The 14,360-nt window shown below is 49.3% G+C and overlaps 1 protein-coding gene across 4 annotated transcripts; it reads left to right on the top strand.

The window, feature by feature from the left end:
• Positions 1–5: 5 nt before the first annotated feature.
• On the top strand, positions 6–13,381 carry CPSF4 (cleavage and polyadenylation specific factor 4). Of its 4 annotated transcripts, XM_054714927.1 has the most exons (9): positions 6–255; positions 1,904–1,954; positions 3,863–4,015; positions 6,714–6,809; positions 7,170–7,263; positions 8,460–8,532; positions 10,094–10,264; positions 11,876–12,151; positions 13,085–13,147. In XM_054714927.1, exons 1-8 carry the CDS (start codon positions 153–155, stop codon positions 11,897–11,899), a joined length of 765 nt encoding a protein of 254 aa, XP_054570902.1. In that variant the 5' UTR covers positions 6–152; the 3' UTR covers positions 11,900–12,151; positions 13,085–13,147. The 4 variants fall into 4 exon arrangements, with proteins under 4 accessions (XP_054570902.1, XP_008139598.1, XP_028001607.1 ...); XM_008141376.3 differs by lacking the exon at positions 11,876–12,151 and having other exon boundaries at positions 10,172–10,264; positions 13,085–13,381; XM_028145806.2 differs by lacking the exon at positions 11,876–12,151 and having other exon boundaries at positions 10,169–10,264; positions 13,085–13,381.
• The last annotated feature ends 979 nt before the right edge of the window (positions 13,382–14,360 follow it).

Here is a 14,360-nt window from a genome sequence, read left to right as displayed (position 1 = left end):
CGGCGGTGGCGGCGGCGGCGGCGGCGGCGGCGGCGGCCAGGTTAGGCGAGGCGAAGCGGAGGAGGACCGTGTGCGCCGGCCGGTGGCGGGTAGAAGTGTGAGTGCGGCGAGGTACTAGAGGTAGCCGGGCCGGTGGGGCCGCCGCCGCCGCCATGCAGGAAATCATCGCCAGCGTGGACCACATCAAGTTCGACTTGGAGATCGCGGTGGAGCAGCAGCTCGGGGCGCAGCCGCTGCCCTTCCCCGGCATGGACAGTGAGCGTGGGGCCGGGGCCGGCGGGCAAGGGGCGCAACCGACTCGGAACTGGGTCCCATTCCCCTCGGTCCTGGGACTCGCACGCGGGAGCCCACCTTCCTCAGATCTTTGATCCCCTGGGGGTAGTTTAAGATAATCTTCAGGAGGGCTAGACCATGTCCGGCTGTTCAAATTGTTCAATGAAGGCGGGTGTCCTCTTTTTTCTTCTTAATATATTCTTATTGATTTCAGAGAGGAAGGGAAAGGGGGAGAGAGAGAGAAACATCAACGATGAGAGAGAATCATTGATTGACTGCCTTCTGCGAGCCTCCTACTGGGGACTGAGGGGGATGGAGCCCACAACCGAGGCGTGTGCCCTTGACCAGAATCGAACCTGGGTCCCTTCAGTCTGCAGGCCAAGGCTCTATCCACTGAGCCACACCAGCCAGGGCAAGGCGGGTATCCTTGATTGGAAATCCTTCCCCCACCCCCACAAACTCCCCAACTACTGGAAAGTACTGTACAATCTCCTTCCCCCACCTCCAGGCCCCTCACTGTGCTCTCCCTTTTGCTTTCATCAAAACTGGGCCGTTGGAGGAGTCTGGAAGACCACAGTTAGACTCTCAAGCTCCATTCTTCTCCTAGGACTCACTCCTGGGAGCCTGTCCCTCAGTTCTTTTCTGGACGCCAACTCTGGGTCTTTCATCACACCTGGCAGGTGCCTGAGCTCCCTTTTCAGACTTTTTGAAATGCAAACAAGTGACACCTCCAAGATCCCCAGTGCCACCGCCTTAAGTCCGTCCTAGCAAAATCTGCCTGCAGCCCAGAAGCCAAGGAATCCCTTGCAAGTTAATAAGTAGAGGCACAAACGTGGCCCTCGGAGATGTTCTCTGTGGGTTTTCAGCAATTCTGAAATGCCTGCTGATAGACAAAACTTTGTGAAACCACGTTTATTCTGGTCGCCATGGCCGGTGAATTACTGGGCTCATTGGAACAGCGAACCCTGATCCCACTGACTTGCACCACATGCACTCCACCTGTGTTCACTTGCTCCCCTCACCTGTAGAAGCAAAGCACTGCTTTAATAATTGTGTTGGCATTGCAAATTAAGAGTAGTCCTTTTTTTTTTGTCTTCAGTTATATGCTTTACCTCCCTAACTGTCTCTCTCTCTCTCTCTCTCTCTCTCTCTCTCTCTCTCTCTCTCTCTCTCTCTCTCTCTCTCGTCCCTCCTCAGAGTCCCCATTCATGTATGTTTCCTGTGAGATCATTCCCTCCCTCTGCCTCACATTAAAGTGCTCAGAAATTAGCCCTCTGGAAGGTCCAAGCACCGGATAGTTTCTGTGATCTTGTGCTCCATCCTTCCTTCACCCACTCACTCCCAAACCCTCAAAAGCATTTTTATTATAGGAGACTCTCAGCCTGTATAATGACTGGTCTTAACATATGTGTCTGATTTTGCATGCCTGAAATAAGCAACATTTTTCTTGCTTGTTTGGACTTTGCATTTTTTTTCTTTTTTTCTTTTTTTTTTTGTCAGCCTATTTCCTGGATCATGAACATTTCATAGGTCAAAGGCCAGAAGGTTTTCCTCTCCCTGTCTTCAGATGTCATCAGTAGCAATTGCACCTTGCTTTGTTGACCCTTCTCCTTTCCTCTCCTTTCTACAGAGTCAGGGGCTGCTGTCTGTGAATTCTTTTTGAAAGCTGCCTGTGGCAAAGGTAAGAGACCCCTGGTTCCTTGATGTTCCTCCTCAGGTGCCTTCTACCTTTCTATCCCCTAGCAGACTTGCAGGCCATCAGGTCTCTAGCTTAAATTGCTTTCTCAAGAATAACAGTGCCCCTAGATGAAATTGTGGTTTGGATAGGCTAGGAACATGATGGGTATTCTGCCTGAAACCTAAAACACGGCACTGAACCTGGCTCTGAATCAGCTTTCTCACCTCATTTTCCCTGTGGCCACAAGCTGACCTGTGACATGAATAGAAGCTCCTAGCACTGAGATGTTCAGAAACTTTCTCAAGTTTGTATGCAATGCATTTCTTCAGTTCTGTAGTTGATCTTTCTTAGGTATTGGAGGCTAAAGATGCAGCCTGTGTGGAGTCCAGGCTTCTGCTGGTAGTCCTCTTTACCGTCTGTCTTTTAGGGCGGTGTTTCCCAAACTCAAAATTACTGAGTGGCTGAGCCCAGTATCTGAGCCCAGGCCTTTGTGATTCTACAGTCTGTACAAGCTCACTGTTCTCCATACCCTCTCATCAAAAAACCCCACACCCAACAATAGTCTGTCTCATGGAGTCTTATTCGTACTAACCAGGCCCCCACAGAGGCTCCATGAGCCAGATTATTCATAAGGAGAAGTATTGGCTGGACCTTACATACTATATGTAGGTCTGGCCATTTTTGTTTTTCTAGGCAAATTTATTTGGAAACTAAATTTGATCACAGCTTGAAAGGGAACACAGAATTAGAGCAAGACTGGTTTTAATGACTGATTTTGGCAAGTTTTGGTTCTATAACTCAGTCACTTATCATTCAAACAATAGACCTACTGGTAGGTCAACCAGTTTGACCTCCATCTTTCTAGTTGGAGTCATCATCCCTGGGCTCCTGGGCTCATTTCCATGTCCTTGCTCAGTAATTCTGCCTTTCTGACCTGCCACCATCTGTTAGCAAGCTGTCCTTAACATGGGCATTATGACTGCTTCTTTGTTAACTAATACAGTAGCCACTAGCCACATGTGGCTATTCAAATTTAAATCAATTAAAATTAAATGAAATTAAGAATGCAGTTCCTTAATCATACTAGTCATATTTCAAGTGTTTAATAGCCACATGTGGCTACTGACTGCCATATTGGACAGCATAAATATAGAACTTCCATCATTGCAGAAAGTTCTGTTGGACAGGGCTGGTCCAGAAATTTCCCAGTCACAACCTCATTCTGGTCGGACCTTCCCAGTAGTCTTGCCAGGCCACTACTTAGAAATAGGACCTTCTCAGGGTATAGCTTTGTCCTGTCTATAAGGATGATCACTCAGGTCCTACTGCAGACGGCAGACCTCCCCCTGTTTGTATGCAATGCATTTCTTCAGTTCTGTAGCTGATTTTCTTAGTTGTTGGAGGATAAATAGGTACTTTTAACTAAAGATGGAGCCCACCTGGAGTCCAGGCTTCTACTGGGGATCCTTTTTACCTTCTATCTTTTAGGCTAGAAGATAGTTTAAACTTGGGTTTTCCCAAAACCCAGTCTTTCTTAAACTAGCCGTACAATTTTTGCCATGTCCATGTATCACTGGAACTATTCTTTAATTAAATAAAGAAATAAACCCACCCCTCTCCCACACCACTGTTGATCTTGTCAAGCCTCCATCTTACAATACAATCTGTGAATTCATGATGTTTTAGTTAGATTTTATTAAAACACATTAAAATAAAAGACATAACTACTTAAACTTAAAATGTGTGCCCATATACTGTCTAAAATCACATTGCCTTCTGCTAGGGGCAGCCACCACCTCTGGGACATTCTAGTTTTGGGTGCTTCAGAGGAGTGTGGGGAGAAGGCGCCTTGGCTCCCCCGGGCCCAGTGCCCCTGGGCTCAGGGCTACCTCTTTCTATCTTCCTCCGCAGGGGGCATGTGCCCATTTCGCCACATTAGTGGTGAGAAGACAGTGGTGTGCAAACACTGGCTACGGGGGCTGTGCAAGAAGGGGGACCAGTGCGAGTTCCTCCATGAGTATGACATGACCAAGATGCCTGAGTGCTACTTCTACTCAAAGTTCGGTAAGGTGTGGCCAGGCCGCTTCCTCCATCCAGAAACCCCTCAGCATCAGTAACCGAAGGGAGGCCCCACCAAGACCCAAGACCCAGAGGAGTTAAGCAACTGCTCAGGCACTCCGGGTATCTACCTCTCCAGTCTGTCCAGCTTCAGATGAGAACCTTAGGCATTGCTCTCCAACCCTCAGCTGGCCTATTAGTCATGGGAAGTTACAGTTATTCTCTAATAATCCCTACATCTGTTTTTTTGTTTGTTTATTTTTTGTTAATTCTCACCAGAGGATATTTTTTTCCATTGTTTTTTTTTTTTTTTTTTTTCTTTTTTCCAGAGTGGAAAGGAGGAAGGGAGGAAAGGAGAGAGAAATATTGATGTGAGAGAGACATGTCAGGTGGTTGCCTCCGTGGCTGAGGATGAAACCTGCAGCCCAGGTACATGCCCTTGACCAGGAATCAAACCTGAGACCCTTCGGTGCGTGGGCTGGTACTCTAACCAGTGAGCACACCGGCCCGGGCAGTGCTTCTGTTTTTTAAGCACTTCCAGGTAATTTGGGAATTTGAGACTAATGAGAGCATCCCAGTGGGTAGGTGAGAGTGCAGCTGGCCAGAGGCCTTGTTTCTGCTCAAGTCTGCCTTCTCCCTTAAATCAACTTCTTATTGTGTGGCAACTGATTGCCCCCCGAGTTGGTTTCCTTCTCTCTGAGCATGTGATCCCAGGTAGTAGCTTGTCTGTCCTAAATGCCCCTTAAGAATAGCAAGTTTGCGGAGCTGTATTCTGGTAGCAAAGAGTCCTACTCTTCACCTTGAAACTGAGATTGACTTGATCCCTGCTTAGAGAACATGTGGCCTAAGTTGTCCTGAGTGAACTGCATGGAGAAGTGGGGGCAGCCTGAGGGCAGTGGGGCTGGCACAGGGCTTGGCCAAGCTGTTGTGCTCTCTGATGGAACTAGAATCTGGCTCTCTGCTCTGAGTGAGGTTGACTAGGGAAAATACTTGTTGGTCAGGACAAGGGCTAGCTCTGGCCTCAGGACTGCCGACCCCAGGCCCTGGGGGGAGGCCCGGTGGGAGACTGGAAGCCTGCTATACTCTGTTGTGGGCCGAGGAGTGCTAGACCTGCACACTTTCAAAGCACTGTTGTCAGAGGAGAAGCTAATTATTACAGCAGCCCAACAGGCTTGGCCTGCTGGCTTATTAATTAGAGTTATGGCTTCTTTTTTTTTTTTTTCTTTTTCTTTTTTTTTTTTTTTTTGAGAGGCAACACAAACTAAAAAGTCATAGCACAGACAGACAGAAATAGGACTCAGACTTCCAAGCTTCCCACCCTCCCCCAGAGCCATCACTGAAAGAAAGCAGTGGCTTCTCAATGGGAACCTTCTGTCATCTGACTCCAAAGGCAGGAGCCAGCCCTCAGGGCAGACTCTCAAGGGTGCCTCTGCAGGCTCACCTGAGTCCCCTACTTCTCTGCTGATGGCCATGGGCAGAGCCAGTCCCCCCTCCCTCCTGCCTCTGTGACAAATCCCTGCCTGCTATTCCCCTGCAGATCCTGACCTGATATAAACATACTGTCTGCAGCTCCTGTCACTGTAACACAGGTGAGGGTCCCCTGCTAGGCCCTGAAGAGACGGTGATGAAGAAGACAGGCCCATTCCCTGCCCCATGGTACTTTTGCTTTAGTGGCCCAGGGAAAGAGGCAGCTGATACGTCAGTGAGACAAGAGAATTGTGCACAATAAATGCCCTGAAGGAAATAAACGGTGATGGAACCACATGAGGAATCTCCTTTAGGGAGAATGGTCAGGAAGAGAATTGTGCACAATAAATGCCCTGAAGGAAATAAACGGTGATGGAACCACATGAGGAATCTCCTTTAGGGAGAATGGTCAGGAAGGCCTCTCTTAGGAGAGACCTGAGCTGGGATCTGAAGGCTAAGCAGGGGCCAATCCTGGCAGAAAAGTGTCTTGGAACAGCTGGGGGGCCATTGTGGCTGGAGGGGAGGAGAAAACAGGAGGGATGAGCTAGACCATGTAGGAAATTGGTGGGTCTGGGAAGGAGTTTGCATTTTTTTCAGATTGGCATTTTATGTGTAACAGGTTGGAAAGGAAGGGCAAGCATGGAGGTGGCTGAACTGTAGCTGGGTGAAAGATGCTAGTGGCAGCTGGGCTGGTTGCTTCTGAGATAGCTCCTCTCATAAAGGCTTCATTGCCTTCTACCACAGGGACCCAACCTGAGTTCCAAAATCTTCCCTACTTTGTCCTAAATAGTAGACTCCTCAGACCTTTCCCTTGTCCCAGCTAGTACCTGTGAAAAGCTGATCCAAGTAGAACAGTAATTTCCTGGCCTCAGCTGGTACGTTTGCATACCTGGGCACACCACAGTCCCAGGACACCATCTTTGATAAGGGATGGAGCCATGAGTTATCTAATGAGTGTGTGTATACCTTGTGCCCAGCTCTGTCAGTGTCATTGACCCTGGTGACAGCATGGACACATGTGAGGGGAGGACCTTCACAGCACACATACAGGTCAGAAAACCGAGGCCCTAAGGCACTCCATCGAGTCTCAGGGTTCGCCAGGCCAGGACTAGACACCAGAACCACCTGGCACTCTTTGCCACACAATGGGCCCTGGCCTTGGGAGAAACCAAGGTGGGTCTGGGTCCAGCTCTCCCAGGGCTGGCCTGGGTGGACGCATGTGTGGGTTTCCCTGCAGGGGAGTGCAGCAACAAGGAGTGCCCCTTCCTGCACATCGACCCCGAGTCCAAGATCAAGGACTGCCCTTGGTACGATCGTGGCTTCTGCAAGCACGGTAGGTGTCCGGGTGGCTGGGCCCCCTGCTAAGAGGCCAGTCCTCTCTCTGCCCACATGACCCTCTACCTGTCCTGCCTACTCCAGCAAAACATGGTGTTAGACATTTGGGGGCTAGTGAGGCTTTTTTACACTCTCAATTCACGTGAGCCTCCCAAAGCTCCTGTGTGGGCTGCATTCTCTTCTGCATTTTCAATAAGGAAACTAGTATTTGAGAGGTTGTGTGTCCTGCCCACTGTCCCTATGAATAAGCGGCAAAGCCAGTTTCTGACCATGGTCTGGGCAGGGCTCTGACTGGCAATGGGCACGAGAGCATCCCCTAAAGAGGGGGTGGTCTGAGTACTTGATGCTGGCTCCACAGGTCCCCTGTGTAGGCACCGGCACACTCGGAGAGTCATCTGTGTGAATTACCTCGTGGGATTCTGCCCGGAGGGGCCCTCGTGTAAATTCATGCAGTGAGTAGCCACCTCCTATCCCCCCAACTCCCACACTGCTCTTGCCCCAGGCCCTGCTGCCCTATACGTCTTTCCTGGGTTCAGTTGGGCTTTGGTCACTGGGTGGTGGTAGCACAGTGCCTGGGTCAGGGATAGGAGGTTGGGGAGGGACCCCAGCTGCTTCCTGAGCTCAGAGGTGGCTGACTACACCAGCACTTAACCTTTTTTGGACACAGCCATCCGGGAATCTGATGAAAACTATGGGCCCTGTGATCCAGAGAAACTCTGCATACATATTTTTAGGGCCCTCAGGTTAAGAACTTGTGCCATAAAGGAAGGGTACTATAATGTCAGGGCCTCCTATATGAACTACTGAGCTTGGGTTTCACATACACTAGTTCATGTAACTCTCACAAGTATGAAAGAGAATGTCCTTTTTCACACATGAGGACACAGGCAGCTCAGCCACTGGCCAGGGTCACATGGTAGGAGGTGGTATCTGCTCAGAGGCAGGTCTGCAGGCCTCCAAAGCCAGGTTCTTGCCCAGCAGGGCTCAGCACTCCTCTCCTAGGCCTCAGTGCACCTGTCACTTGGGTGGTTGAGGGGATAGGGTGGCACTGGAACCACAGGGTAGTCTTCCCCTCCTGTGCTGCCTCCATCCACACTGCCGACACCTGTACAGGAGCATAGTGTCCTGGTTGCTGCCACACGGTAAGTGACTTGGTCCCGCTCCCTAGATGAAAGCCCAGGAGCCCACAGGTAGCCCAGGGGTTCCTGCTTGTGGGGTAGGCAGACGTGTCCTCCTGGGAGTCTGTTGTTAGAGGTCTGGCACTTGAGTTGGATCCTGCAGGGAAGGGTATGTATTGGAAGGAGCTCCCATGCTCAAAGCCCCTCATGGAGCAGGCTCATGCCTTCTGATGTTACCAACAGCTGTTCTTCATTCCTCTGAGCAGCATTTTCCCCAGGTCTCAGCCAGTTATAAGCAGAGCTGGGTCTGAGCCCAGGCATGTTAGTTCTGTTCTTCCCACTGTCCTATGGCTTCAGAGGCAGAGCTGAGAGCCAACATCCACCCTAAGTCGAGTTGGTTCATTTTCTGTACTTGGGTAGAGACTAGCCATGATATTCCCTGGGCCAGAATTTGAGAACACCGCCTAGCCTAGCTCCTCTTTCATCTCTTCTTCTCTTGTTCTCATCTCCTCTGGTTGTTGGGTCACCAGCCCTCGATTTGAACTGCCAATGGGAACCACCGAGCAGCCTCCACTGCCCCAGCAGACGCAGCCTCCGACAAAGGTACCGTGTTCTGGCCCTTCCTCGGCCCTATGGCACTGCTGGCCCTGGCAGTGCCCTTGCAATAGAGAACTCAGTGCCTGCATCAATGCCTGGTCTGTCATAGCCCCAGCTGGAGACCTGTGAGAGGGCTCAGGAGGAGGCAAGACAGTCATCCTGAGTTCCAGCAGGAAATTCAGGGAGCTGAGCAGTTTGTTATCTGCCTCTAGATATGGAGGGCTGTCTGCTGGAGCTGAATGCCCACTTGGTTTCTCTTCCCTTGCCTGGCGAGTGCTTTGAGCCCACCTTGGAGCCAGAGTGGAAGGCAGCAGGAGCTCCACGTCTCTACCGCTCTTGCTTCTGGTTCAGACCCTTTTCTTTACAAATGGAGAAACTGACACTCCTAGAGGGAGGGGCTTGCCTGAGGTGCCACAGCTGGGCAGGAGCAGATCTGGGAACAAAACCAAGGCTGGCTAGTTCTCTGGCCAGTGCTGTGATCACTCTGTGTGGATTTTCCCAACTTCGGGGAATGCTGGGAACAGAGGGCTGAAGGACCAGCTGGCTCCCGTTTTCTAGACAAGGAGTCCTACAACCCAGCAGTTGACCAATTCCCCTCAAGCAGGAGGAAAGAGGAAATGCCATGGACAAATGGGAATCAGCAGCAGCCTCCCCACCCCCCACTTCCCCACCCCTCAGCAAGGCATCCTGGGTTTGGTTACTGGAGTGGAGGATTGGAAACCCAGAGGAAGGGCTGGCCACTGCGCTAGGCAGGGTCTCAACACGCTGAATAAACCCACCCATGGACCTTGAGCCTTACCTCTTACCTGGCTGGACTTTGAACCTGTTGCCAAAGCACCACCAGGCCTTCCTCACTGCTAGATGCTGAGTAGCCAGAAGAAATGTCCGCACTTGCTATACTGACTGCTCCCATCCTCAGGAGGTTATGGGGCATCATATAGAATTCCTTGTTAGCAAAGTTGGGAATTATTGGGTGCTGGTGCAGCCATGACAACCTGGGGGTTTCTAGCTCGGGGTCCCTGTGTTTTTGGAGGCTGGAGCCAGAAACCACTTGGTTGGGAGGTAGCCTTGCTATCCAGTCCCACCCCAGGATCCCCATCCCCCTAGTTCACGTGACTCCCTAGTGGAGGGCCCTCTCAGCCCCTAGACCGCAGTTCAGCATGTCAGCCTCCAACTCTTTTTCTGTGACTGTTGCTCGCCGTGTAGGCTGCTAAACATCTGGCTGAACCAAGCGTTCATCCTGACCTGAAGCTAGAACCTCAGAAACGAAAGTAAGGCCTGCTCATGCCCTCGCCCCACTGCCCCAGAGACCTTGTCTCTTTGGTGTTTTTGTTTTCTACTTTTATTTTTCGTTTATGTGTGTCTGCATGGTATTTTTCGGGCAGCCGCTCCTGCCATCATCACCAGATGTTTCTATTCTGCCTGCTCTCCTGAGAGGGGCCACCTCAGAAGCCCTCCTTCCTGTTGGTCATGCGGGAGTAGTCCCGCCCTCCTTTTTTCTGTCCCCATTGGTAGTTTGCGTGCACGTGTTTTCCGCAGTAAAACCGTGTTGTGTAACTCTTTCCAGCAAAGTAACAATCCGCCATTACAAAGGTCGTCCTCCTTGATCCAGTTAACGAGTCAGAACTCTTCTCCCAATCAGCAGAGAGCCCCGCAGGTCATCGGGGTCATGCAGAGTCAAAACAGCAGTGCAGGCAACCGGGGACCCCGCCCATTGGAGCAGGTCACCTGTTACAAGGTGAGTCTTGGATTGGGGGGTGGGGAGGGGTCTTCACAGTCAGTGCCAGTTCCCTCACCAAATAGTTAATTTTGAAAAAATGAAAAGTCTTTGTGTTTGCTAATTGTAACAGTAAAAAGTGAGCCATTATGGTGGGCTAGAGGCCATCCCACTTTCTTCTACAACACACCAAGGCAGGGTGAATGATTAAACACACAATGAATGGAGTCTACATTCAAAAAAGGAAGGGAAATCTGTCAGAGGCTGGGACTAAAGTGGAAGCATGAATCCAAGGACAAGTGAGCCCTGAAGCCTCTGATTGTCCTCAGATCCTGCATGGGCCCACTGAAGAGAAAGAATCAAAGCTTTAGGCCCTTCTCACCCCTTACACATACACACACATACATACAATAGGGCACTCAGGGAAGAGTTAACTTTTTAAAGCCCCACTAGGAAACGTGTGTGTTGTTATTGGCTCTTGATGGAAAGGGGTGAAGGGAGTCCCTTGAGTTTATAGTCACTGGCAAATCCTTCCATGAGTTTGGGCCTGTATTTATGCCCTTGGTGAGGGCTAAAAAGCTAATTTTCTCATCTAAAACAGCCCAGATGGGCTCCTGGAATCTGGCTCTTCGATGAATTTATTCTCAACCCAGATCACACAGAATTCCCATAGCTAGAGTTCCGAAGAATGAGTTCACAATTAAAAATCACAAAACATAGAAGGAAACAAGCACCACCAAGTGAATCAGAAACAATGACTAACAGAACTAGACTTACAAAGACTTCAGATTGGGAATTGTTAGAAAAAATACAAAGTTAGTCCATGCTTTTAAAAATAAAAAATTTATTGATGATATAGAAGTATTTAAGATACAAAGTGAGTGTTGTCCCTTACTCCCACCTTTTCTAAAACGGCCACTTTATTCATTGTATTCTGTTCTCATGCTTTTTGGTTTTGGTACCCCTTTACACTCCAAAATCCCTAAGGGGGACCCCAACTTGGAGAACTGCCCTTCTAAACTTTTATTCACAGAAACACAAGGATGGTATGTATTTTAATACAAATGGGGCTCTAGTATGTATAGAATTCTATACTTTTTTTCTTTACAATATACTGTAGATCTATCAGTGTATGTAAATCTAATCTTTTTCAGTGACTATATAATCATATTTTATTTTACCAGTTCTCTGTTAGTAGACAGTTAAGTCATAATTTTTACAGCTAAAAATAGTGCTAAATCTAATACTTAGACATTTGTGAGCTCTTGTCTGATGTCATTAGCATCCATACCTGCAAATAGAGGGGCCGAGTCAAAAGGCATATATTTAACACGTTCATAGAAAAGCCAATCCACTGGACACGTCCCATAGCCATCACTCACTGAGCACCTTCTCTGTGCCAGCTCTGCTGAGGAAACAGACTGCTGATGCTACTCTATCCTGGGAGGGGTTTTTGTTCTCGGAAAGGCCAAAGACACTAAAGTTAAAAGTGTACATCGATTCAGGGAAGGCCTCAGATTTCTAAGCCTGAGCCATAACAGGTGAGAAAAGTAGAGAGGAATGAGGAGGTGATATCTGTCCTGTGCAGAACAGCTTCCAACCAGTCCTCAAGTACATCTTGCCTCCCTGTAGGACTCTTCAGCAGGGCTTCTGTGAAGCAAACTCTCCTAAATCCTGGAACCTCAGAAAGCTGGGGTGAGGACCTGCCAACCTCTTCTTACCAGGGGCACTTTACAGTTAATATTAAAGATGCCTTGTGGGAATCCTGAACTCCTCAGCTGTGGAGGCTGATGGACATGCCAAGTTCCATGAATGGGCCCACACAGTCCCTCCCTCTGGTCATCACATCAACCAAAGGAATAACTGGCAGCTACACAGGCCACTTGTCCACACAGGTCACATGTACAGGTAAAGACTTGAAAACATGAGGACAGCAGGCTTGGGAGTAGAGCAGCCAAGAGTTCTAGGCAGTGGTGACTAATTAGAGCCCCACACTCCAGGAAGTGCCAAGGCAGCAGGGATTGGGAGGGCACTGAATGGGTTAGTGCAGAGTGGGTGCTCCTACCACCTCCAGACCCCTTCCTTGTTTGGTGCTTGAGGATACCATTTGCTTCCTTTCTTAGAATTCTGCTTTTGGAAGAGCAACAAGGTTGAATGAAGTAAAACTAAGGCAGATACTGGATAATGAGAAGCAGGACAAATCAGGGTCCATGCTAGATTTTTGAGGTGATATTACCAGGTCTGTTCAACCAAGTCTAACCATTTTGTCCCATCTCTGCTCCTGTGACCGAAACCTGTCCCCAGGGATAGCTTAGGCAGGTGTGCAAGAACCAGGAGGGGAAATCTGGGTGTAGCCCACACAGTGTCCACAGCAATGAATCCCCCCTGCATTGGGGGAGGAGCCTGGTAGCTTCTCTCTCCTTGTTCCCTCCCATTGCCAGGCAGTCCCAGAATGGTGCCTCACAGGTAGGTGGTCAGCCATGCAGAGGCTTTATTCCTGGACAGGTGGGGCAGCTCTGGTGCTGTGGGCTTCTTCCTACCACCTTAAGAGCCCTTCTGTGGGCAGGTCCCATGTGCCCAGCTGGCTGAAGGAGCTCACTACTGTGTGCTCTCAGATCATCCTTTGGCTGCAGGGCTCTCCCATTTGACAAGTTTTTGGCTGAAGTTTCTATACCACCTTACCTTCTGTAGCTTTTCCCTTATATTTCAATGAAACTGTACCACTGAGAATTTCAGTCCCTTTTCTCAACCTGGTATTTGATGAGTGCCACCTTAGTTGAAAACTGCATTTGAAAATTGTGTTTTTGTTTTTTTGTCTTCTTTCCTTCCTGCTGTTCCCAGTGTGGTGAAAAAGGACACTATGCCAACAGATGCACCAAAGGGCACTTGGCCTTTCTCAGTGGACAGTGACAGCAGCTGGAGACAGCTCAGAACAGCCCAAAGGGCCCCATTTCGGGCCACTCTGGGCCATCCTTGGGATTGTGCATTTAACTGTTCAATGCCAGTGTTAGTGCAACTCTGGCTGGAGCTGGTAGGCAAGCACACTGGCGTTTATCAGTCTGAGGGGCAACATCTGTCCGTTTCCCTACCATTTTGCTGTAGTCTCTCTTAAAAAGGGAACATGTGCTCCAGTTCTGTCCCTCAAATCAGCATCATGTGTGTCTAGGCATCAACATCTGTCTGGGACTTCCTGAACACTGCCCTCTGGAGAGAGGAGGAAGTTGTGGGGAAGAGCTTATGTAAGCAGTTCTGTATGAAAGACGGCCCTTCCCCGTGGGCCTCATTAAACACCAGTTCTTGGTGAACCCAGGGACTGGTGGGTCCTTAAAACAGGCTAGGTCATGCCTGCTTCCTCCATGTCCTGCTGAATTCAGAAGCTGTGCCTATCAATGTGATTTGAACGAGGCAGCCCTTCAGGGCAAACTCAAGTGGGCTTGTTGCCTCAGCCTGGTCCTGTTCCAAGGTGGCAGTGATTGAGGAGGGGTGCAGGGCTCTCAAGTGTGAGGGTCTTTTTCCTCCAGGCTTATTTTCTTGGGGTACATGCTTAACCTTAACAGTGTTTAAGGTATACCTGAAGCTGAGCTACAGGCCGCCCTTTAAAAAGATGACGTGATCCACCTGTGCACCTACCTCCTGCCCCATCAAGCATCTGTACTGTCACTCAGACACCTTTTGGCCTATGGAGACCACCTTAAGCCTGGAAATGTGAAACCATCACCTGGAACTTGCTGGGCAAGGGGACCTATCCAAGTTCAATTATAAGAACAACTTTTATGAGGTTGATTAAAGCTTGTTTTTTAAGTTTTGTCTCATTGCTTCAGACTCCATGCCAAGGAGAGGATCTTGCTATTGGCTGCACTGCCTGGCACAAAGCTTTGACATTGGTGCCTGCTTATCCCCTTTCAACAAATGACTTCAAAAGTGAAGTGATAATGCCGGTGGAAGGTGTTTTTACTGGTAGGTCTCCATCTCAAATGTTGGATGACATTTATTCAAATTCAGGTCTAGGAGAAAATGAGCCACAGCATCTCACCCCCTTATACTCCATGCAGTATATAGGCTCACCATACGCCCCTTAACAAGAAACCAATCTGGCCTTCACATCATTTTACTGAGG

This window comes from Eptesicus fuscus, chromosome 4 (assembly GCF_027574615.1).
Source record: "Eptesicus fuscus isolate TK198812 chromosome 4, DD_ASM_mEF_20220401, whole genome shotgun sequence".
NCBI classification, from domain to species: Eukaryota; Metazoa; Chordata; class Mammalia; order Chiroptera; family Vespertilionidae; genus Eptesicus; species Eptesicus fuscus.
Note: the sequence above shows the minus strand (reverse complement) of the source record. Positions and strands in the feature narration are given on the sequence as shown.

Bases quoted from the DNA above. Each gene is read 5' to 3' on its own strand.
- CPSF4 (XM_028145803.2), top strand. From the start codon at position 153: ATGCAGGAAATCATCGCCAGCGTGGACCACATCAAGTTCGACTTGGAG. The intron at 256-1,903 runs GTGAGCGTGGGG...TCCTTTCTACAG, and splicing joins GCCCTTCCCCGGCATGGACA to AGTCAGGGGCTGCTGTCTGT. The intron at 4,016-6,713 runs GTAAGGTGTGGC...GTTTCCCTGCAG, and splicing joins CTACTTCTACTCAAAGTTCG to GGGAGTGCAGCAACAAGGAG.